We start from the raw sequence: 25,913 nt of genomic DNA, 5'->3' as shown, positions 1-25,913 counted from the left end.
ACTAGTGGCAAAAATAAAATAGCAAAAGTAGATTTATAGTATATATAATAACCAGAAGACATTTACTTAGCACTTGTTAGTGTTGGAAACTTATTTAACTCTAATATAATAATCTGGTGCATTTAGTGAATGTACTTTAGGCAAGTTCACTAAATACTCTTAAGCTAATCTACCAATAAGATCAAAAAAATATTTTTTTTTAATTGCTTTTAATTCTTTATATGGATATAATATTTTAAAGTTTTCAAAACAGTTATACAAACATATATACAAACATATATATAAGCATATATACAAACATATGTACAAACATATAGTCTGAATAAAGTTTCTTAATCATAAAAACTTAGTTTTTAAAAAAAATTAATTTTAAAAGGTAGATTTAATATTAACCCAAATCAGATTTTTCGTACAAAGTTGTATCTTTTAAAAGTTAAACTGTAGTAGCAAATAAATATCAGATAGCAAAGTCTGCAAGAATCACAACACTTAGCAAACATACCTCAACACAGTTTCTCATAACAAAAATTGTGCTTCAGTTTGTTTGTTGTGCTTTTAAAAGAGTCAGATATGGTACCAGCAAGTCAGATATGGTACCAGTTAGAGGATACTAAACATTTGCAAGAGTTAGAAGTTCATTGATAACTATGATCCTAATATTTGAATATTTTGCCTTCCTTTGCCAAAAATCTTTTGCAATCCAAAATGTAGAGTTCTGTTCTATTCTAGTGACAATTTTGAACTAACTCTATATTCTATAAGGCACTTTTATTGAGCATTAGGGTAGTTAAGGCACTTTTATTGAGCAAAACTTATCTAGAAAAAAATCTCTGATATAAAATCCTTAATTTAATTGTAAGTCTAAAGATGGTAATCCTTCTAGTGCTAGTATTGCAATAAAAATGCCTAGTTTTTTTCGGCAAATCAGGTAAGCATAAGCAAGAGCATTCAGTTTCAAAAAATTGCTTGAACTCTTTCATATTAATGGAAACTATTATCCAAACAACTTAATTGTGAAACTGTGAGTGTCAAATTAAAAAGAAATGTGACATTCTTATAATTGAAAAAAAGAAGAGAACAAATGATGATCTACCTGGTGCTAATTTTTCCAAAGTTGATTTTACAACTCTGATCAGATTAAATCCTTTGCTGTTAATTTATTTTTTTTAAATACAATCCAAACATAGCAAGAGTAAATTGTTTGTACAGTTATTTATTAAGTTCCTGTGCTGTGGGAGTTATTGCTTTTAATGTAATCAAAACAAAGTTTGCAGCATTTGATGGAGGATCAATTCTGCAAAAAAAAAAAATCATCAGATTTTAATATAACTTTAGGAAATCTGTGTTCCTTTTTTTAATATTCGTTTAAAGAAATCAAATAAAGAAAAAAAACTTTTAGTAATTAAGTTTCAAAGTTTGATTCTCTGCATCTCCCAGATTTTCTGGATAAGTTTTTGATATTTTACCGATCATAGAATAGTAAGAGATTCTCAGAAATTCTCATTACAAAATGGCTGTTTGATCATTTAATAATTATTAATAATTAAAGCAGCTCTTGTTCTGTATTTTCTTGTTTACTTATTTATTTGTTTTGTTTTTCTTTGCTAAATTTTTGATTAGTCAAACAAACATAGCATATATAGGCTATACACGACAATACATGACACAGAATTTTAGGGAAACCAATGTTACAATGATGATCAATAACAATGTAATAATGATAAAAATATTCAGAGATTAAAGAGTTATGATTTACAACAATCACAATAGCAATGAAGTAATTCCGAAGTGCTGAGAAATTTTACTATCAGTTTAAGGAAGTGTCTACAAAAAGTTTGTATTTTAGTCTTTTTTGAATGTTTCTAAAGTGGTTGAGTTGTGTGCGTTCATAGAAAATTATTTTAAACTCAAGATGCAGTCATAAACAATGATTTTGAGCCTAGGGAAGTTCTGGAAGACAACATGTAAGTTGGCAACTGTCTGGCAATCTTGTGTTTTGTTTTGAAATTTGGATTTCTTGGAGTTCAAATAGATATGTAGCAGATTTTGTTGATAAAATTTCACATGTAATAATTTATATATTATAAATTATTCTTTGATGGATTGGTACTCAATGAAGATATATTAGCAATTTTTCTGATTTTAATTTGAAATGAGAATGAGAGACATAAGGAGACAAGCTATTATGAGTATACCTTTTTCAAGCTATTTTATGATTTTTTCTGAGGCTGATAAAATAGAATTTTTCTGAACCTGAGATAACCTGATAAAAGAATGTTACAATAGTCAAGTTGAGGGTTAACCATGCCCCAAGTTTTCGTTACTACACGCTAAAAAATTATGTTATATTTTAAAAAAACATAACGACAAAGTTGCGCTAATTAAAATCATTATAACATCAATATAACGTCGATATAACATCAAAATAATGTTATATTTAAAAAATATAGCATCATTTTTCAAGATATATCATCAATATAAAACAATATATATTGATGTTATATCTTTTTTCAAGATATAACATCAATATAACGTTATTATAACATCAAAATGATGTTATATCTGAACAATATAGCATCATTTTTCAAGATATATCATCAATATAAAACAATATTTATTGTTAAATTGATGTTAAATCTTGAAAAATGACGCTATAATTTTAAGATATAACATCATTTTGATATTTTAATAACGTTATATTGATGCTATATCATGAAGAATGAGGTTATATTTTTCAAATATAACATCATTTTGATGTTATAACTACATTATATTGATGTTATAATGATTTTAGTTTGTTGAAATATTGATGTTTTATCTGTATTCGTTAATAACGTCATTTTAAAATTAATTTCTTAAAAAATTAGTAGCAAAATTTGGTTTGAAATAAGCGCTATAACTATAATATAAATACATTAAAATAAATCTGTTTGTTTATGCAACACAATGGTCGCAATAAGTGACCAACGGAGACGTCTAGTCACATAGACCTGGGAGATGTGAAAATAGAAGTAGATTGTAGATGATGTCATTGGGTGAGAATCATAAATGAATGTAAAAACTATTTTGTATGAGGAATAAAATTTTTGGACTCAGGGATAGGGTGAACAATAACTCACGCTCTAGTCATACTAAACAAATGATAAAACAATGGTCTATGAGTAAACAAGTCAATATCGATCCGCTGGTTTATTAAAGGCAACTATGGCTAAAATTATCGCACCATACAAAAACAATAAAATAAGTAGATAACAAAACATAAAGTAAAGTGATAAAAATTGTAAGTACGGGCAATATAAAAAGAAAAAATAGGCTGATAAATGTACTACTAATTATGGTCTAAACTCTAGATAATAAGCGCTATAATACGTGGGTGTAAGAGGTAAAAAAATGTTAGTGCCATGATAACCAATCAGAATTAAGTAGTGGATAATGGTGATCCCCCTCCTCAGGAATGCACTGCAATCACCAACGACATTTCGGAAAGCCCGACACCTGCACTAACGCCTCCCGTCAGGGACGTGTCCTTACAACAGATCTCACCGCCTGCTGTATTATTAAAATAAATCTAATATATATATTTAACTTGTATTAAAATAAATCTAATATATATAACATGCGGTAGTGGTGTAGTGGTAAAGCGCTCGCTTCATAAGCGAGAGGTTCCGAGTTCGATCCCCACCATGTCCCTGATAGTACCGAGCTTAACTTGTTTCTCCGCGCAGCGGCCTTGTTCGTCAAGGTTCGTGTTTCAGAGTTATAGAGTTGGGAGAGGGTTATAAACCACTATTAAGTAGCCTCCTCATCTGTAGTGGCCTTCTCGACCTTGAGGAGGTGAATAAAAAAATAAAAAAAATAAAAACTATAATAAAAGTACATTAGAATAAATCTAATATATATATGTAACTATAATATAAATACATCAGGCCCTTACGTAGGATTTTTCATGGGAGGGTGCAAAATTTGAAAAAGTGGACCATTTTAACAACATATCAAATATATTGCTTCCAAAATAATACACAAATATAAACTTTATAATGATACACAAGCTTAATAGGCACCGACACTGAACTTGTGTGAAGTCAAATAATTTCAGTCAAAACAGATCGTATTTGTAGACGCCAAGGATATTTTCGTGAAAATATATCAACAATTTTCTCTTCGTTGATGACTTTACCATAGTGGATATGCATTAATGCAAGTGCAGAAAGTCTTTCTTGCTTCATACTTGCTCTCAAATATGTATGGAGCCTGCGCAATGCACTAGCACTACGTTCGCATTCGCAACTGGTCGCTGGGATTGAACAATAAATTTTTAGAAGAGTGAAAATGTTTGGGAATAACTCTTCGTCACATTCTTTTAATGCTTGCGCTGCAGTTGAAGGACATTCTTCCAGAGGTTTGTTTTAGAAATGATGCTTGATGGTAAGTCTTCTGCATAAAATTCAACAACATTTTGAAGAGATGCTCCTCCCTCTTCACAGAGAGTAGATGGTACAAGCCCCAACAGTTTAGAGGGTAGGATGGAAAGGTCAGAAAATTGACTCTCCAACTCTAAGCTTATGTGGTTAAGGAATGGAATGGCGAGATTTTGTGGATAATACTCCTCAGGATTAATCGCAGGAGCATTGTTGCGCATTAATTGACGTCCAACAGTCCTTGGCTTTGTTGGTTCAGTGTTGACAGAACGTGCCATTCATTCGGCTTTGGTGTAGACACGCAAAAATTCTTTGTCTGTGTTTCTTAAAATGTCTTTATAAACAGATATAACCTCAGCAATTTCATGGTATGCCATGATAATATCCACAGTGCAGCCTTGTAATTTCACAGTTATTCCTTCCAAATGTGATAGGAATTGGTACATAGTCAAGAAACTTATAATAAAGTCAAAAGACGTAAGACTTGTCAGCAGTGAATTGGCATTGTCTCTGGATGTTGTATCCCATGTAACGTTTGTGAAATCTTCTCCGCATGCATCTTTGTTCGCACCATACGCAATATATTCCAGAGCGATAATTACGTAGCAGTATGCTTGATAAAAATGTCTGTATGAGTCATGCTGTGAAGACCACCTTGTTCTACATAGGTCAATAAGACCTTTTCTGGGTTTGGAAATGTCTGGTAATGCCTTCATGATGATTGATTGCAGAAGACTCTCGCGCTTTAGGCAGGCAAGGAAAAACAGGCAACAGTTCTTCAGTTTGGCAATGGTATTTCTTGCATTTGGAAGAGGACACAAATGGGCTATAACAAGATTAAGGCAATGTCCACTGCAGTGGACATATACAGCCTTTGGAGACTCATTCTTTATCTTTCTCTGAACACCTACATTATCACTGTACTGAATACCTACATTATCACTGACATATTTGCAGCTCCATAGTATCCTTGACCACGAATGTTTTTTAAATCAAGATTGGCGTCTTGCAGAAATTGAATCATGGTGCTAGCAATGACTTCTCCGGTGATTCTTGGAACATGGAGTAAAGATAAAAATTCTTTATGAATGTCTTTGTTTTGATCAACAAATCTAATGCAAAATGCAAGCTCCTCACAATTATGGCTAGTCACCTCGTCTGCAAGAATACTGTAGAACGTAGCAGCTTTTATTTCTTTAACCAAGTCACTACGAATGATATCGTATCCAATAATTGTTTTAAGTTCGTTTTGAATATGCGGAGAGATGTATTTTGCATTTCGATTACTGATACCAATATGGGAAAAATGCTGATGTAAGATTTCATCATGTTTCGAAATAATTTGGAGCACTGCCGAAAAGTTACCCGGTTGTATTTTATTGAATTATCAGATGCCGACAATGTTTCTTGATCACCTCTCAGAGCAATGCACTGTCTTCCGCAAAAAAGGGTTGCCTCAGCTATTGTTTTTACAATGTGTCGATTCCTTTCTATGTTAATCTTTCTTTCTTTATCAAAACGAGTATCAATGTTTTCAATTTGGCTTCTTGATTGAATTACAAAACGTCTCTGACAAATCATTGCATTGCGGTGGCTTATTTTTGTTTGATGCTGTTTTGCTTTCTTGTCTAACTTATGAAACGCGGTAAATGGTTTATTTACTAATATTCCCAAATTCTGTCTTTTAGAGATAGGAATCATTACCGAACAATGGATACGGTATGCTCCATTCAATAATGGACTGTAGACCATCCATTTGTAATCCGTCAAGTATCTTGCCTTGAATTGACGCTGACATTTATGAAGAAATTGTGACGGAAAAGTATATTCTATAGGTGGCTTAAAGTGATTATTCAAGAGAAAGAACTATTATCGAGTGTCCTCATTGCCATACTCAATTCTTCATAATTCATTGTAGCATTCAATATTTTACCAGCATCATTGGTGAAAGCGAGAGGTTCAGAATCTGATTGTTTGGTAGTACGAGATATTTTAGCGGGAGAACTATCAATAGAATCATAATGTTTAGAAATTGCGGCATTAGTATTTGGTGCATTTTCATTAGGAGATTGATTATGATTTTCAGTTTGTTTTTTTGTACACCATCCATCTAGAGATAGACAAGTTTTAGCTGCTGATATTCGTTTTCTTTCATTTTGCTCTTTGCGCCCCATAGTATATGAAGAGTGACTGAGTTCTCATCATAATAACTATGTAAATTTTTAAAAAATGAAATTATAAATATATCATATAATAATAATAGCAATGTAAATATAAAAATGAAAATATATTGTCAGATAAAAATTTGTGCAACACCAGTAATTTTAGAAAAAATGTGGATGCACAGGATATATATATATATATCATACTCAATAACTTAAAAATCAATTTAAACCAACATAAAATATTAGTTATCATTGTGCCCAACAATAACATACACAATAATAAACAATATTTGCAATAATAAATACAAGACTTAGCGATGTTAAAAGTGTATAGTACCATAGAATAGAAAAATCCAATCAATATGAAACGAAAAACGTATGCTGTATGCAGTTAAAGGTGCAATTTTTCCTATAAAAAATTTAATATTATATAAAATGTAGACCTTTCGAAAAATGGGGGGGGGGGGTTGCATATGCCTCCTATGCACCCCATCCTGCATACAGGTCTGTACATTAAAATAAATCTAATATATATATGTAACTATAATATAAATAAATTAAAATAAATCTAACATATACATGTACAGCTATAGCTATACATATTGCTGTTATATATAATATAAATATTTAAATAATTCTCTTAACCTATTCATATAAACTAATCCTATATATTTATATTTATTTATTTATAAGTATCTAGTCTTTTTTTATTATTTATCAGTTACCTATAACATATTCGTGATCATAATTTATTTTCATAAACTAAACGAACGTCATTAAAACTAAACAAATAAACAAAATATCTTATTAATAAAATATTTACATAAAAATAAATCGTGCATTTTTTAAACTATTATGACAGAAAATAATCTTTATATTTAAAAGGAATATATATATTCAATTTCTTAAGATAAAACTTAAAACACTTAATTCTTTTTAACTAATTTTTAACAACAACAAAAAAATGATTAAACAAGCTGTTTCTTTAACAAAAAATCTATTAGTTTACAATTCCGGTTAAATGCTTTTACTTACGACTTTATTTCTTCTGAAAAAATGTTACGTTAACAACATTAAAAGATAGTTTAAATATTCTAAACAATAAAAGTTTTTGTATAGCGCAAAACTGCTGAACGCGTTGGCAAATTGCCTTTTCGCAGGCAAAATGCAAGCTGCATAACGCTTCTTAACAAGGCCTGATATATATATATATATATATATATATATATATGTATATATATATATATATATATATATATATGTATATATATTGAAATAGCGCTTAGCTAGCTGTAGATATATTTATTATATATAATATAAACATTATGTAGATATAAATATTTAAATAAATCTCTTAACCAATCCAAATAAACTAATCCTATATATATATAACACTTCACTGACTGATGAAATCTGTGCTTTTTTCAGCTCACATCCATTTCTTCTACGAATCATAAAATGGGTTTCATTGAATACTACTTGTGGACTGGGTATTGATACTTCCAGCATTTCATCTAGATTATCAGACTGTTAAACAATTTTATAATCAAAAATTTATATTGTAGAGTAATCTATACAAAAAATAATGTTTCTATTTACTTGAGTTATATGAAAAGATTGGAAAGAAGACTTTTTATAGGAAACATCACCTTGAAACTTTATTAAATTCAAAAAAGCCGACTTACCAGAAAAAACTATATTACAAAACTCTTTAGAAGTACACTCAAAATCTTCAAACATGGGACAAAGCCTACAAAACTTGCTTATAAGAACAGATGGAGATAATTGTAGTCAAATCGGAATGCTTTTAAATATCTGGGGCTCAAACAAATTCCGATTTAAAATTGCCAAAACTTGAGTTGAAGGCTTATTCTTCTGCGGCTCAATCTGTTAAAGAATATTTATTGTGAATACAAATGTAAATAGTAGAAAAGTTAAAAAATATATAAAGTTTACATTAAATCTAATACTTCATATAAATACAACACCAATGATTAGATTTATTGATAAATCTATTTCACAATATAAAATTTAAATTTGTACAATTAAAAGCTATTTATATACAAACCTCAACTTCATGAAGTAACTGTTCTTAAAAACAAAAAACTCAAATATACTAAATAAAGCTTTGAGAGGTATGAACACTTTTGATGCTTCCAAATATCTTAGTTTTTAAAAATTTTCACTTTATTTAAAACCAAAATTTGATTTTTCAAATATTATAGTTAGTATTGTCAATAGTTGCTACGACAAACATTTTTTAAATTTCAATTAAAATTATTTTAATCAATTTGGTTTTTGTTTTTTGTTTTGCTAGAACATATTGTTAATTATTATTTATATTTTAGTTGCATATTTCTATATATATATTATTTTTTTGTGTCAGAATTATCTAGTTCGCCCATTTTGATGATATAGAAAAATAATAAAAAAGTCTTGAAAAGAGGCCCATAGTTAAGACGGCCTCGTTTCAAGATTAAATTAAATAATTTATTCCTGAAAATATAACATCATTTAAACATGTTAAGTATAACATTAAATATAACATCAAAATACAAATATAACGTTATTTTAATAATATAACATTATAAATCTGTATAAATTTAAAGCTGTATTCAAAGTTGATCATTAAATAATACATGACAGACATTTCTACATGACAGACATTTCTAGATGACAGGTATTTCTACATGACAGATATTTCCACCCACTGATTTTGTATTAGTAGGTGGAAATGTATTATTCTAGGGCAGGATTGAAAAGCCTTTTTTTTCAAAAGGAATGACCTTTATAAACTAAATTGGAAATTCAAAAAAAAATAAAGATCTTCAGAAGGAGGCAATAATATCTAACATGCAACCTATAAAGACATAATTAGTTTCAATAAAGATATTACATGTGGAATAATAACCTTTTTGTTATAGCCATTGAAACTTGTGTCGCGGAAAGAACGTATTGTTCCTTCCGTGACACAAGTTTTAAATGCCTATAACGAAAAATTTAGAATTCTACTAACAATGTCTTTTCTCAAAATTACTTAGATGTTTAAAGGTAGTTTGTTTTGCTTAACGTTTTTATTTTTTTTAAATTTCCAATTTAGTTTACAAAGGTCATTCCTTTTGAAAAACACAACTTTTTAATCCTGCCCTTTAAGAAGATAAATAGCAGCCATTTCTGTAAATTTGTCTAAACTGTTTTTTGTTTTTACTTTTCCCTGGTGTGCCTCACCTGCATCATTATGGCATTCTTTAAAAACCCTTGTTCTTTTCACTTGACTAAATATGTCAAGTCATAGGGGTTTATCTTGATAATAAAACATTCATCTGAAAGTATAACCAAATTTTTAAACAAAATTCAAAGATACTTTAAAAGTCTAAACTTAAATTCAAACATTTAAAATTGAATGAAAAGTTTTAAAATATTAGGTTACTAAAATTGATTTGGCTAATCCTGTAAAACTCTTTTTAGCTATTTTACTTTTTTATATTTTACTTTCTCTCTGTTAAGATGCCTCTTCAAGATGCCTTATCTCTTCAAGAGTTAACTTTTAAGTTTTAGCATTGATATCAGGCATTGCTTAAGGATAAATGTAAAAGTAATATATAATATTTTGCTATGATATTTATTTGTTTATTAAAATTTACTGTAAACTTAAACTTACTTTTAATCAATATAGGAATAAAATTTACAGATTTTGTTGATAAGAATGTATGGTGTGGTTTAATTAATTCGGGAGGACCTCTTTAACCTATTGGTAATACTAGCTGTTAATCTAGATTTTGTTTAGCCAAAAAACAAAAGCTTTTTGAGAGTACAAGTATGATGTCAGCCATTTTAGTGCAATATCTGTGACACTGAGTTTATCTTTTATACAAGCAATCAACAAGTTGTGATTGATTGCATTAAATACTGCAGGTATGTCTAAAGAGAGGAGAATGGTGCTTAAAGCATTATCTGTTTAACAAGATGTCATTGGATATCACTATGAATACTGTTTTGGTTGAGTGATTAAATCATGTTGAAAAGGATTGAAGTTTACAGTTGAAGTTAGATGTAAAAAAAAGCCAAGATAAAACTAACTTATCAAGAACATTATCTGCTATATGCCATATTTGGGGCGGATCTTCTTTTAGACAAGGTGCAAAAACGCATTGTAAACATAGTTGGACCTGCTCTTGCAGCCAACTTCCAACCATTATCACATCGTCGTAATGTTGCTTCTCTTTCTCTTTTCTACAAATACTATAATGGACACTGCTCTAAAGAGCTAGCATCTCTTATTCAATCTACTAAAATTCATTCTCGTGTTACTCGTCATTCAATTAAGTCTCATCCTTTTTCTGTGACTGTTCCTAAGTGCTCCAAAAACTCTTATTCCTCTAGTTTTTTTCTTCGAACATCAGCTCTTTGGAATTCGCTTCCTCCATCTTTCCTTTCCTGATTCATATAATTTGCAATCCTTTAAGTCGTCTGTCAATCGTAATCTTGCTCTACAATCTTTATCTTTTCTCTTCCAGTAACTTCCAACTCTAATTGCTTGCAGCCTTGTTGGAAGCGAAGATGTTTAAAAAAAAAATTAAAATCAAGTAATTTCTTGGCAGTATTCCATGTTTCTTTTTGATTACCTGTGTTTGGTTACATCTGTTGGGTTTTTTCTTATAATGATTACATCTGGATTTGTAAATGGCTCTTAGATGCTTCTCAGCATACAGTACAATACAGTTTTTTATCTAATAAATTACCAGTTTATTTATAACGACCCTCTAGTTTATTATGTCTGCTTTTTTTTATTTTAGTCTTAGCATCTGAAGATTACCATTTATTAAGTCTAATCTTTTACTAATCTATACTAAGTCTAATTAAATATTTTTTGAATGAGTGTCAAATTATCAAGATCGGTTTTTATATTTGTTACCTGGGTACTTAAAGTCCTACAGAAACATTATTTCAGACAATATTTGAAGTACTTTCAGAAGTTCAGAGAATTCTGAAAAGAAAATACTATATATATATATATATATATATATATATATATATATATATATATATATATATATATATATATATATATATATATATATATATATATATATATATATATATATATATATAGTATATATGTATATATGTATTTATTTTATTAACACAAATGCTTACTAACACAAATTCTGTAAACAATCATAACTTTTTTTAAACAATCTTTTCCTTCAAGTTTATGTAATCTAATGTAAAATTTAGAATTAGTATATATTTAAAACTTCTTCCTGGGGATGTTTTTTTTTTAGATTTAGATTAAATTAAAATTATTTGTTCATTAAATGAAAAATGAGTTTTAATCTGAAAAATTGCAAACCAGAACTTATTTGAAAATTTTGAAAAATATGATAATCTGGTTTTAGTTTTTGATTATTGAAAATGGTTTCCAAATTTTTAATAAATTGAATATTTTTTGTAAAAAAAAAGAAAATACTAAAAATAAAAAAAATAACTTTGTATTATCATAAAAAGTTATTATATCTTTTTTTTTTTTTTTTTTTTTTTTTTTATTCACCTCCTCAAGGCCGATAAAGCCACTACAGATGAGGAGGTTACTTAATAGTGGTTATAACCCTCTCTCAACTCTATAACTCCGAAACACAAGCCTTGACCAACAAGGCCGCTGCGCGGAGAAACAAGTTGAGCGCGGTACTACCAGGGACGTGGTGGGGATCGAACTCGGAACCTGAAATATCTGCAAAATATGCAATGATGTGGTATTGGTTTTATTAAAAAATCTGTTATATTAAAAAAATTTTAAGTTTCAAATCCTTACCTAATTTGGCTACATTATTAATGATTTAAATTTATTTAAGAATTTATAAATTTCAAAAATTTTATTTTGTTAAAGCACTTTTTTATTTTTATAGCAAGCTCAAGTTTCAAAATTGTAGCATCTATTAATGGTAAAATAGCCTTAAGTAAAACACTGTTTCTTGAAAGTGTATCTTTGGTGTTGAAGTTTGGAAGCGAAAATTCTATTTCTATTGAATGTGATTTTCATTTAACTGATCCAGTAGTTGTAATTTCAGGTGAAATCTTTACATCATATTTTTTGTTTTATATATATATATACATATTTATATATATACACATATAATCTGATATATAGAATATATATATATGCATATATATATACATATATTTATATATACACATATTTTATTGCATTTGTTTATTGTATATATATACAGTTTTTTTTGTATTGCATATATGAGGTATTTTCTTTTTATTGCATATGTTTACTGCTGTGGTTTAAGGTTTTGATATACACATATGATAGAATATATATGACACTTGTACGAGTTGAAACTAAAATTATGTAGATATTCAGTCAAATAAAACAAACAAAGAAAGAACTGCAACAATGATTTAATGTTAAACTTTGATTAAAAAAAAATGCTTGACTGTGTTCAACATGCAGTAATTTTATATATTTACTAAAATAACTTTATGGATTTTAAGTTATGACCTCTTGCATGACCATTAGTGTTAAATTATTCAATTGGGTTATGCAAGTTCAATTTTTCTACTTTTTTTTTTACCAATTTAGATTAAATCATCAAAACTCATGTTTTCTAGTGAGATTATATTTTAGTTTTAAGTGAGATAATATTTTATTTTTAAGTTTCTTCTTTCATGACTATAACCAACTAAACTTGATATTTTGGTTGATCTTTTTTTTTTCTTTGGTTGAACTTGTTCAAGTCTATCAATTATATCTTTCCAATGAGGATTCCATATAGTGCCCCATACTCGAGATGGGGATGAACTAAAGACTTGTATAATAAACTAATAATACTTTCATTTATTAACTCATAATTAAGTACTAGTTTTGATTTAATGAATACTAAAAGTTTTCTTTAGCAAATAGTTTGTTTTCGTTTTTGGTTTTAATTAATAAGTCAATAATAGTTAAATAATAATAAATAGATAATATTTATAATATAAGTAGTATAAACAACTTGCAACATTGAATAAAATTATAGTTATAATCTTGTACGTTCCATTAATTTACATACAACCCAAGTTAGTGATATTGTGGCAACAATTAGGTTTAAGTTAGCTTCCTTTTTGATTTAGGGGTATGATGTGTGCCTTTTTCCAAAGGTCTGGAACAACACTTGGTTTGTAAGACTTGTTGAATAAAGTTGAATAAAGGCCCGGGAAGTGATTTAGAACACATTTTTAAAAGTTTAGAGTTAACATCTAAGAGTTTTTCTTTTTTAATTTTTTTTTTTTTTTTAATCCAACAGTTTTATTGAACATTAAGTTTAATAACAAGTACATCAACTTTAATAAACATGTAAAGTTAATGTAAATGTAAATGCTCCTGTAAAGTTTGAATTCAGACATTCAAAAATATCAACAACTTTTTAATAACTTTTAGGGTATTTGATGAATCCTCCTTTGTAAAAATTGAAAAAAAAAATACTTGTTTAATGTGCTCTCTATTATAGCTCCATCAGTAGTAGTTTAACTACTTCTTGAGTTAAATTAGTATAATGCTTTTATTAATTCTTTTTTTGATGTTTTACTTTTAATATGAGTATAATATATATGAGTATAATATTTAGGATTTAGTTTAGAATTTAATGCTATTTTTATTCGAAATTCCAAATACTTTGTTTCAAAATCAAATGTTCGTATACTTTAATCAATATACAATTTATATTTGTATAAATTTTCTTGTTGCTGATAAATACACCTCCTACATAACCTCCTGGATCCAGGCAGGTATGGGGGCTTTTGTTCATTCTCGTTGGTTTCAAATCAAGCCTCATTCTACTCCATGGTTTTCACCTTCTTGTGCAGCCGCTTTATCTAATCCTAATCATTATTTTTATTTTTTTTAAAAAAATAACTCTCTTAATAAAAAAATCCCTACTTATTATTGTTTTGAATCAATGTAAAAAGGTGCTGTCTGGTGTTAAAATCTCTTGATTCTCTCAAAATTATTTTATAAGTGCTTGACTGAATCTTGTTATCCTGCCTGCCAGAAAATGGCATCTGTGGTTTAAATTTTAAGAAATCTGGAAAACATTCTGACCCCTCCAATTATCCTTCGAACAATCTTTTCTCTATTATTAGCATGGTCTTTTAATCTTTGATCAACAATTTTCTAACATCCCATCTTGAGTCAAAAAATTACTGTCAGACAATACAGTTTTTGATCTTCTTGCTTTGCAGCCGACTTGCTAACTGCTGTGAACTGCATGGCCCTGTTTTGTTTCTTATCTAAATTAATGATCTTCTGAACAACATTACATCTAAAGTGGCTCTATTTGCTGACAACTCAACTTAATAATTTTGTCACAACAAAAAGTTTTCTCTTTTCAATTGCTTGGAACAATCAGCCAGTCTTGAATCTGATCTCACTTCTGTACATATAGGGGCTTGAAGTGGCATGTAAATTTTAACACCAACAAAACTATTACTATCGCAGTACTATCAACATTCCTATATTAATGAATGGCAACCCTCTCACTGAGTCTTTTTCTTTAAGTCTTCTTGTATTATCATTCACTACTAACCTCTTATGGAAACCATACATACAATTGATTGCAAAATTAGCATCTGCTAAGGTTGCTTATCTTTATTGTGCTTGCTATTATTTTACTCCTGATTATATTCTCTATCTTTACAAATCTCTTATATACTCCACCTCTTCTATTGTCTATAGATTTTCCTAATAGAATAAAACGAATTTGTAGCTGATTTAACTGACCATCAAGTTTCATGCATAAATTCAACTTAAAGGTTATGTTGAAAGATTTAAATTGCTAGACTGTTCTACTTATTGTTTAGAGATGTGTTTTCATAAGTTTAAATTAGGAGCACTTTAAATAAGTTGCGTTAATTTATTTTATTATTTTTGAATTTTTAAATTGTGTTGCTCCTGATACTGTCAAGAAAGGGGATTCTTTACTTGACTTGTAAATTTTAAGAACAGACCAAATTTTTATCACAAATTCAAACGAAACAGAAGTGTTGCAAGGTGAGCTTCTACTGTCTGAGAAACTAACAGTAAAAGCTTAAGTTAGACCAAGATATATAGCTGTCAAGATCACAAGATATATAGATGTATAACAGGTTAAAATAAAAAAAAATCTTGTTATGATGAAACAAGTTTTAAAACAGTCAATAAAAAAATATTTTTATTTTAAATTTTGTAAGCTAAATTTTATGTGTGTGTTTTTATACCATGAGTTTCTTTTTATCTAGGTTTTATTAAAATTGATTTCTGTGGAAAGTTAAGTCTTGGTGGGTCTATGGAAGGTATGATTCAAAAACCATTTGGTGTACAATGGCTTGCTATTGGAAATATTAATTTTGCATTTGGACTTGATTTAAAGACTCTTCTTCCATCCATTGGTATTTAATGGTTATTTTTGTTTTTGTTAATTTATTATTCTTAATATTATTATATACATTTTATACATTTAATATTATTAGCTAAAAATCATGTTAATAAAAATTGGAACTTTGAGAGTTATAATCTTTTAAAATAAAAGAATTCAAGGTGTTTCAAATTAAAAAAGATTTTTTTTTTTTAAAAAAAGGTTGAAAATCAATGTTCCTTTGGAAAAAAGTCTTTAGTTAGAATGGTTTTTAAAAAAAATTTCACTTTTTACAAGGCATACAACTATTCAACTTACTATAAGACTTGCAGGAAAGTTGATAACTGGGCAAGAAAACAGTTGATAAAGAACATAAAAAATGTAGATTATTTGAGTGAGGAAAAAATTTAGACTAGAGAAAGTTCTGAGGCTTATGAAAAATAATTAGATGAATTAATGATTCACAAAATGTTGTTTTGTGGTAGATGGATTATGAGATATTTGTTCACTTGAGCTGCAAAATTTGTAGTATATGTAGAAAAGTAATTACACAACAGTGATTACAAAAAGACTAAAACAATAATTACACAACAGCGATTACAAAAAGTCGAAAAACAATAATTACACAACAGCGATTACAAAAAGTCGAAAAACAGTAATTACACAACAGTGATTACAAAAAGTCGAAGAACAGTAATTACACAACAGTGATTACAAAAAGTCAAAGAACAGTAATTACACAAGCCTTTGACTAAAAAAAAATACTAAGTAATTTAAAAATTAATGAGTAATCATCTATTAGTTTGTTAGTTTTAACAGGTTTTTCTTGTTTATATAGTTTATAGTATAACATTTTATATATTTTTAATTGAACAATATTTCATTTTTAACTTTTTGATAAAAAATTTTAGAGATGGGTGCAGAAGTTTGGTTTGGTAAACTTGATGGAGGTTCCCAAGAGCTTTTTAAATTCCAAGGTTATTTTGGCTTAGATGCATCTAACCCCAAGAAAAGTTATATTTATTTTCGTAGCAGTGGAGCAAGTTTGACTATTGGAAGAATTGCTAAAGCATTTAATGTTAAAAAACAATTTCCAGCAGAGGTTGCTGATAGTGGTTTTATTGGTGAACTAATATTTTCTATGAATTTGGATGATGAAGGTTAGTTGTGTTATTTTTATTAAATAAATTTAAGTTTTAATACATTAGTTCATATTTATAGTTACACTATATTATTTACTTAAACATAAATTATTTATTTTTACATATATTATCATGCACACATGTTACATGTATACGCAATATTTTTATATAAAATCTTATTTATATGGCTAAATACTTTGCTTTTTTACATAAAGTTAAAACTTTTCAAAACATAAGTTTATATAATATCATAATTGGTCACGCTTACCCAAAAGAAATCTACAATTTTACATTTTATTTATTAACACAAATGTTTATATAATACAAAAATGAATCTATTATGTTTTAGAAAAATGTTCTGAAAATTGCTGAAAAAATAAATTCTCTAAGTACTTTATTCATCAATAAAATATTTGATGAAGAATAATTACGTCACCTATTACAAATTATTCCTAATGTTACAAAATGAGAGCGCACTTTAAAACACCTTTTAAACACTTTAGTTGACACATTAGTTACTTAAAATTAAATATAACAAAACAATAAGTTTTTGAACTCAATTTAAGTATAGTTAAAATATATGTTTTTCATAAGTAAAACAAAATTTGTATTACAAGAAAACTAAATTACTCTCACAATATTAGATTGGAGCAATTCTGATTCTACTGAAAGTTATATTTCAGATAAAACAAACTTTCTAACATTTATAAATATATGGCAGAGATTAAACAAGTAAAAATACAACAAAAAGTTTTAGTATTGGAACACTTTTTGGTGATTAGCTAATTGGATTGAAAATTTTAATTATTATTTCCTTTGTAAAATAACTAAAAATCTTTTTTCGAATTTGAAAAAAAATTTAAAGTGTAAAGCTAATAGCTGGTCTTTATTATATACATCAATAAGTAACTTCTTTTACAATATTTTACTAACATGTACATTAATTCAAATTCAACTTTTGGAAAGCAATATTTAAAAATTTTTTTGACTGGAAAGCAATATTTTTAGTAGTAGATAAATAATAATAAAAGATAATAAAAGTTTTTAGTTACTCCGAGGTCTCTTAAAAGAGACCAAGGCAAGTAGTTAAATCTTAATTAATAGTATAATTTTATATCTTTAAAAATTGTAGCAAATTATTCTAAATATATATATATATATATATATATATATATATATATATATATATATATATATATATATATATATATATATATATATATATATATATATATATATATTATAACATATATACAACACATATATATACATATATATATATATATACATATACATATATATATATACATATATATATATATATATATATATATATATATATATATATATATATATATATATATATATATAATATTTAAAAATAGTTATGTAATGTATAAGATTAAGCTGTAATTAATTAGTTATATAATTATTTATAATTAATTGAATAATTGTATAATTAATTAATCTATAATTAATTAATTTGTAAAGTTTTCCGCAAGAAGCTTTTTTAAAATAACTGATCTTACCTCACCAGCTAATAGAAAATCTTGCAAATTTCACTTTTGATTTTTTTATAAAACTTTTTAACCACATTACCAGAAATAACTATAGCAACTTCAAAACGCTCTGAATCTTAATTACATGCTTTAGCTGAATCACCAGGTTCATCTAATATAAAATCTTTGCAAGTTTTACTTTTGATTTTTTCAGAAAACTTTTACCACATAAAGTATGTTTATAATTACGTCAAGCAATTTTTGACTATTTTTGATCCCCTCCCATAGAGCGTGATGTAATTAATAGACAACGTCTATCCAGAAATAGCTAAAGCAACTTCAAGTTCACTCTGAATCTTAATTACATGCTCCAATATTTGATAATTTTTTAATTTATTATCAATTAATTTAGGAAATAATATAACTTTGGTTTTTAATATCTTTTTCTTGTGGTTATTTTAAATAATGTCAATGCAGCTAAAATAGGCTCAGAAATCTTAAGTTCATGCAGGCTTAAAAAATATGCCTCCACAGACGTGGTCACATTTTGAAAATCTTAGCTTTAACATAAACTTAAAACATATTCATTTTGAATTAAATTATCAATAAGTTCATCTTAATATGCTACAGATATTTGTTTACCTAATGTAAAATATTTTAAGTTTGAAACATGAGATTATTATTAATCTTCAATTCAATTAGCTAAACTAAAAATAAAGGTGTCTTCACCTCATTTCCAATACAAATTTTGTTGTAATATTATTGCTTGTTTAATCTCTACCATATATTTACTAACTTTAAAAAGTTTGTTTTATCTGAAAAATAATTTCAGTAGAAGCAGACTTGTTTGAGTCTTATTTGTAAGATAACTTTAAATTTTTTTTCAAGTTTAACTAGTAGCTACTTTTTATATTATAAATCAAAAAAGTTCTTTTAAAATATTTTACCAGCATCTACATCATATAGTTATATCATATTTCATAGAGCTGTTCAAAACAAAAAACTGGAATGTTTTGATTAAAATAATGTTTTGATTTAATTAAATTGTTTGGCACATTTTGAATCAATGAGTCAAAAAATAAATATATTATACTACTTCTTTTTTTGTAGCATGTTGACTTTAATTTTTTTGTAACATTTTGATTTTAATTAGTTTGTTTTATGTTGATTAATTTTATGTTTTATGACTAATTTTATTATGTTGACTAATTTTATGTTGACTAATTTTATTAATTTCATGTTGGCTAATTTTATTACTATTAATGTGAATGTTGTTTTTGTATTTATGAATCAAATTTGAAAAATTAGAAACATAAGTTGAATAATTATCAGGAAATACATCACCTACATAAAACAATTTTCTTAAAAAGTTGTAATACACTTGTCAAAATTTTCAGCAATTTATTGTTTACCCTTTATCTTTATTTTTGGTGCAGCTTTTGTAATAAAAATTGCTTTTTTATGGAAACCATAATGAAGGACCTATTTAACTTTATATATTCCCTTTTTATCTATCATTCTATCACTTTGATATTTTGCGTCTTTCAAACATATCTATCAGCTGCATTATGCTTTGATAAATTTTACTTTGGTTTAATAAATATTATATAGATTAAAATGCTTCTATTCCATATTTTATTTTGTTTTTTGAACAGCAGAAATGTTAGCAGAAAAAACTGTGCTAATAAAAGTTTATATGCCTGAAATACAGAAGAAAAATAATTTAGTTTTAAAGTTATTCTTGAAGGCCAACACTTTTTTTTCTTCCATAACTACCGGAGTACCTCAAAGTTCAATCCTTGGTTCTGTACTGTTTCTTATCTACATTAATGATTTTCGTGACAATCTTAAATCTAAAGTGTCTCTTTTTGCTGATGACTCATTTTTATACTTGTCTTGACAGTCTTCTCTTTTCAATCGCTTAGAACAGGCAGTTGATCTTGATTCTGATATCTTTTTTGTTACAGTTTAGGGCAGTGGTATGTGAATTTTGACTTCAACAAGACTCAATTATTTACTACAAACAACTTTCAAAGTATTGTTGACATTCCTATAGTGATCAATGACAACCCTCTCACAGAATCTTTTACTTTACACCTTTTTGGATTACCATTACTTACTCCAGTATTTTATATATATATGGTTTAAATACATTTTTTTAAATAGTTATATTTTAACATAAATGCAAATTATTATTTATTAAGTATTTTTTATGCATTTTTGTTCTGTTTAATCTATTTTAATCTTTTGCAAATTTTAGAAAAAAGTATTGGAAAATTAGATATTTCTGTACCACCTGGTTACTTGTTCAAAGGAAAGATTTCTATATTGCGTTACAATATTGATTGTGATATAAGAATTAATCCTTCTGGAAAATCATTTTATGTAAAAGCAATATTTGATCCAATGCAGGGTTGGGGAAATGGTATTTTTTTAATTTATTAATTATGATTTTGCTGTTATTACTGATAATGATATTGAATTTTGTTATGTTTTTTATGTAATTACAAATAAAAGTGTTATGAAAACTTGTCAGTAGCAGTAGTAGTAGTAGCAGCAGCAGCAGCAGCAGGAGCAGCAGGAGTAGTAGTAGTAGTAGTAGTAGTAGTAGTAGTAGTAGTAGTAGTAGTAGTAGTAGTAGTAGTAGTAGTAGTAGTAGTAGACAGTTGTTATATAAATTATTTTGTATAGATTTGTGAATTTTACATTTTAGTCTGTTTATTGTTTATTAGAAATTGTTACCTTGACTTTTTTTAAAAGTTATTATAATTGCATATATATATTTTTTTAATTTTATAGGAGCTTTAGATCTTTATCGAGATGCTAATAGTCACAATTTAGGACCTTTCTTACTGGTTGATATAAATGAGAACAAGTTTGAAGTTTGCATCAGAGGTTATATAAGGTTTCATGGAATAAAAGCAAGTCTTGATATTCAGATCAATAGCACACACTTATATTTTGATGCTAATGGTAATTTGTTTGATGTTTTATCAATGAATGTAAGAGTAGCAGCTCAATATTCTAAGTCGAATGGATTGGAACACTTTTTTGTAAGTTAAAGTTTTAGTTTATTATACTTTTTCTTGTAGTAATTTATGTATTGTATGTTTTAAATATTTTGAATTGTTGTTTTAGATATATGTATTGTATGATTGTTGAGTGATGTATTAAATCTAATCTGTGATTGATTTTATGCACAATATAGTTGTTAATTAACATGTTGCATCCATTTTTAATTATTGATTGATGTTTTGCATGTATTGTATGATTGTTTATTGATTTATTTTATGCTTGTTTCAGTCGCAACTTTATTAAAAATTATTTAATGTTCAATAGGCATACCTTAAGTATAGTTATATATAATGTATTTATCTTTAGAATACTTTTTTAATTTGACAAATTATTGATATTATAAACTTTAAATTCTAAACTTGCAACTCTTTAAATTTTGTTTAATCTTTTTTAATTAATTAAAGTTTTTATTTTACTAAGTTATCTAATAAAAAATTTATAAATATTAGTATAGATAAATATATATATATATATATATATATATATATATATATATATATATATATATATATATATATATATATATATATATACACACACAGTATATCAAAAAAGTCTTGATGATTTTTGATATACACACAGTATATCAAAAATCATCACCCCCTGATGATTTTTCAATAAAAACAAATTTTTATATACTTAAATTTAGATTTTTGACCCAAATTTTTTTTTTAATATTGAATTTATATCAAAAAACATTTTTATAACCAGAAATTAATATTCTTATACTTATAACAAAAATTATACACTGAATTAGAAAAAGTGTAAAAAAAGTGTCACCCCATAAATAATTATTTTGCTAATACAAAATTAATACAAATTTTTCCCACTACTCAATGAGAATTGCCTTTAATTGCGACAAACTGGATGGTTTTTGATCAGCTACTTTAGTTTTAAAAAGATTCCATAAATTTTCAATCGAATTTAGGTCTGGTGACTGAGGAACCCAATCTAACATCTTAATACTGTTTTTTTTTAAACCACTTAGTAGCTAACTTTGATGTGTGTTTAGGATCTCCATCCTGTTGAATGATAAAATTACGAGATAAGCCAGCACTTCTGGCGCTTGATCTCAGTTTTCGCTTCAGAATATCAGTATAAACCTTTGTTGTCATTATTCCATCAATGAATTCGAGTTCTCCAACACCCCCCCTAGCAAAAGAGCCCCAAACCATCATTCGACCTATGATAAGAGGAAAAAATAAGTTAGAAGCACATATCATATTGAAATAATATAATAAAGTTTAATGTTACCTCCTCCATGCTTGACAGTTGGTCTCATACATTTAGGATTTAAGCGTTCACTATTTTTTCTCATTTGCGTATGATAAAACTCTTTGCCATTGGTCAATAGTCCAATTTGAATGTTTCTTAGCCCAAGCCAATCTTTTCTTTTGATTCTTTTTACTCAAAAAAGGCTTTTTTTGAGCAACTCTACCTACAAAACCTTGATTTTTCAAGTGATTGCAAACAGTGTGAGAATTTACAGTTATACCATGATCTGTTTGTAAAATTTTTGGCAAATATTTTACAGTACCCATTTTTTATATTTTCTAATGATATTTCCTACACTGTTAGGCTTAACATTTACTATTTTAGAAATAGTTTTATATCCTTTTCCACTTTTATAGTGTCCCAGGATCAGTTTTTTTACTGATTCATGAATTTCATATCTTTTCGCCATGATTTTTTTTATTAAAAACCTAAAAAGAAAACAAAATTTGGTAAAAAATTAGTTAAAATAACTTCTATCAATCAAATTTGTTTGTTTTGGGGTTTTTTTCTGCAATTTTACTAAGTTTAACAATAGGAAAGTTGAAAAATGATTAAGGGATGACTTTTTTGACTTTTTCTAATTTAGTTGATAATTTTTGTTTTAAGTATAAGAATATCAACTTCTTGTTATAAAAATGTTTTTTTATATATATTCAAAATTAAAAAAAAAATTGAGGTTAAAATCTAAATTTAAGCATATAAAATCGGTTTTATTGAAAAATTATCAGGGGATGATAGACTTTTTTGACATACTATGTATATACATATATATATATATGTGTGTGTGTGTGTGTGTGTGTGTGTGTGTGTGTGTGTGTGTGTGTGTGTGTGTGTGTGTGTGTGTGTGTGTGTGCGTGTGTGTGTGTCTATATATAGAGTGGGTTGCCAAATTATTAGGGACACTTTACTTTTTAAGTAATTTTAAAGTTTAAATGATTTTTATAAGCAAATAAATTGTTTTTAAATAGTTTTTTTTTTGTATTTTAGTTACCAATATAACTTTTATTGTTTTTAAACTGTGGCAATTGTGTCAGCCCACGCTATCTGTCGAAAAGTTAGTTTATTACTCAATTAGCTGTCAGTTGTTAAAAAGTGTGGTTGGAATAAGTTCAAAATTGATTTCAATTATTTATTTTTTTGCAAGTTTTTTGAGTTTAGAACTATTGAAACCTAAGTATTGGTTAATAGTTCAATTATTTATAGTTAACAATTTATTATTTTTTCTAATTTTAATGCATAAATCCTGACTTGTAACCATTCTCACCTCTCATCGATTTTTTTAGTATGTGCAAGTCTCCAGACTTAACCACAAGAAAAAATAGGGAAGTAAAATCCTTATTTCTTCATTCTACACATTCTCAGAGAGAGATGGCAGCAATTGCAAGTGTTTCAAAGTCAATAGTGAGCCGAATTAAAAGAGAAATTGATACAAATGTGCCTCTAGAACCAGACTGAGCCGGAAGTGGCAGAAAAAGGATCACAACTCCACGTTGTGACCATAAAATTAGAGACATCTCTCTTAAAAACAGAAAAAAAAGTGTGGTTTAACTGGCTATAATGATAAACAATGAAGGAATTAACGTCTCCAAAAGGACAGTTCAGAAAAGGTTGACTGAAGAGAATTTAATGGGTCGTTGTCCAACCAAAAAACTACGTTTAACTGAAGCCATGAAAAAAATGCGACTGGAGTGCGCTAGAAAGCACCAGAATATGACTATTGAAGAGTAAATATATTTTATAATATTGTAAGAAACCAGAAAAATTTAAGGCTAATAATTTTACAATATCTTTGAAATATTTTACAGGTCTGCTTCTCGGACAAATCAGCATTTCAAATTGGACAAAAGCTCGTTTTTTCGACAATGCCTAGGAGAAAAATTTCACCAGGACTGCCTTTTGGAAAAGGTCAAACATCCTGTGAGTGTAATGGTGTGCTCTGTGATCTCAGCCAAGGGTATGGACTGCCTTTACATTGTGGAAGAGATCATGAGGCAGGACCCGTACAAGCGAGTACTGGAAAACAGCCTTTTGGCCCAGTTCCAAGAATGGTTCCCTGGTAATGAAGAGTATATGTTCATGCATGACTCAGCACCGTGCCATAAAGCTAGTAGTGTTCACAGCATTCCTAACTGAAAAAAGTGCGTGTTTTGCCATGGCCAAGGAATTCACCTGATATGAACCCCATATAAAATCTATGGGAGTTCACAAAACGAGAAATTGACAAAGAAATTATCACTACCAAGCAGCAATTGATAGAAACTCTTATAAGAGAGTGCCATAGCAATCCCAGTCTCCAACACAATGCAAAAGTCTGCATAGAAAGCATGCCCCTACGCCTGAAAGCCATTATTGTAGCTAAGAATGACATTATAAAATATTAGGATTATTACCTTATTTGTTATTTTAAAACTTTTTATAAAAAAACAAATAGCTATGAATAAGTAATCAAGTTGTTTCATATTCTAAATTAAGCTCTCTAACAATAAAAAAAACTAAAAATAACTACAAGATATGTATTTATTCTTTAAAGTAGTTTAGACTTTAAAATTACTTAAAAAGTAAAGTGTCCCTAATAATTTGGCAACCCGCTGTGTGTGTATATGTGTATATATATATATATATATATATATATATATATATATATATATATATATATATATATATATATATATATATATATATATATATGTGTGTATGTATGTATGTATGTATGTATGTATGTGTATATATATATATATATATATATATATATATATATATATATATATATATGTATGTATGTATGTATGTATGTTTGTATGTATATATTATATATATATGTATATATACATATATGTATATATATATATATGTATATAAGTAGATAGTATAGATTTTTTATTAAATTTAGTTTTAAAACAAATAAAAGGTTGACAGAAATATAACATTGAAGCCCATTTTGCTGTTTCCAATATGTTTTAAA

At 27.3% G+C, this 25,913-nt stretch overlaps 1 protein-coding gene and 1 pseudogene across 2 annotated transcripts in view; one reads left to right on the top strand and one right to left on the bottom strand.

Moving 5' to 3' along the window:
* Positions 1 to 25,913, top strand: part of LOC136072068 (uncharacterized) — a 143,843-nt gene that overhangs the window by 84,054 nt on the left and 33,876 nt on the right. For both annotated transcript variants that reach the window (XM_065820191.1, XM_065820192.1), the window contains exons 13-17: positions 12,490 to 12,651; positions 15,845 to 15,994; positions 16,872 to 17,120; positions 20,862 to 21,026; positions 21,401 to 21,654. In XM_065820191.1, coding sequence (XP_065676263.1) covers positions 12,490 to 12,651; positions 15,845 to 15,994; positions 16,872 to 17,120; positions 20,862 to 21,026; positions 21,401 to 21,654 — 980 coding nt within the window. The remainder of the gene's footprint in view (positions 1 to 12,489; positions 12,652 to 15,844; positions 15,995 to 16,871; positions 17,121 to 20,861; positions 21,027 to 21,400; positions 21,655 to 25,913) is intronic.
* Positions 4,147 to 4,696, bottom strand: LOC136092425 (52 kDa repressor of the inhibitor of the protein kinase-like; annotated as a pseudogene).

Source organism: Hydra vulgaris, chromosome 15, assembly GCF_038396675.1.
Source record: "Hydra vulgaris chromosome 15, alternate assembly HydraT2T_AEP".
Lineage (NCBI taxonomy): Eukaryota > Metazoa > Cnidaria > Hydrozoa > Anthoathecata > Hydridae > Hydra > Hydra vulgaris.
This window is presented reverse-complemented; position numbering and strand designations above follow the sequence as displayed.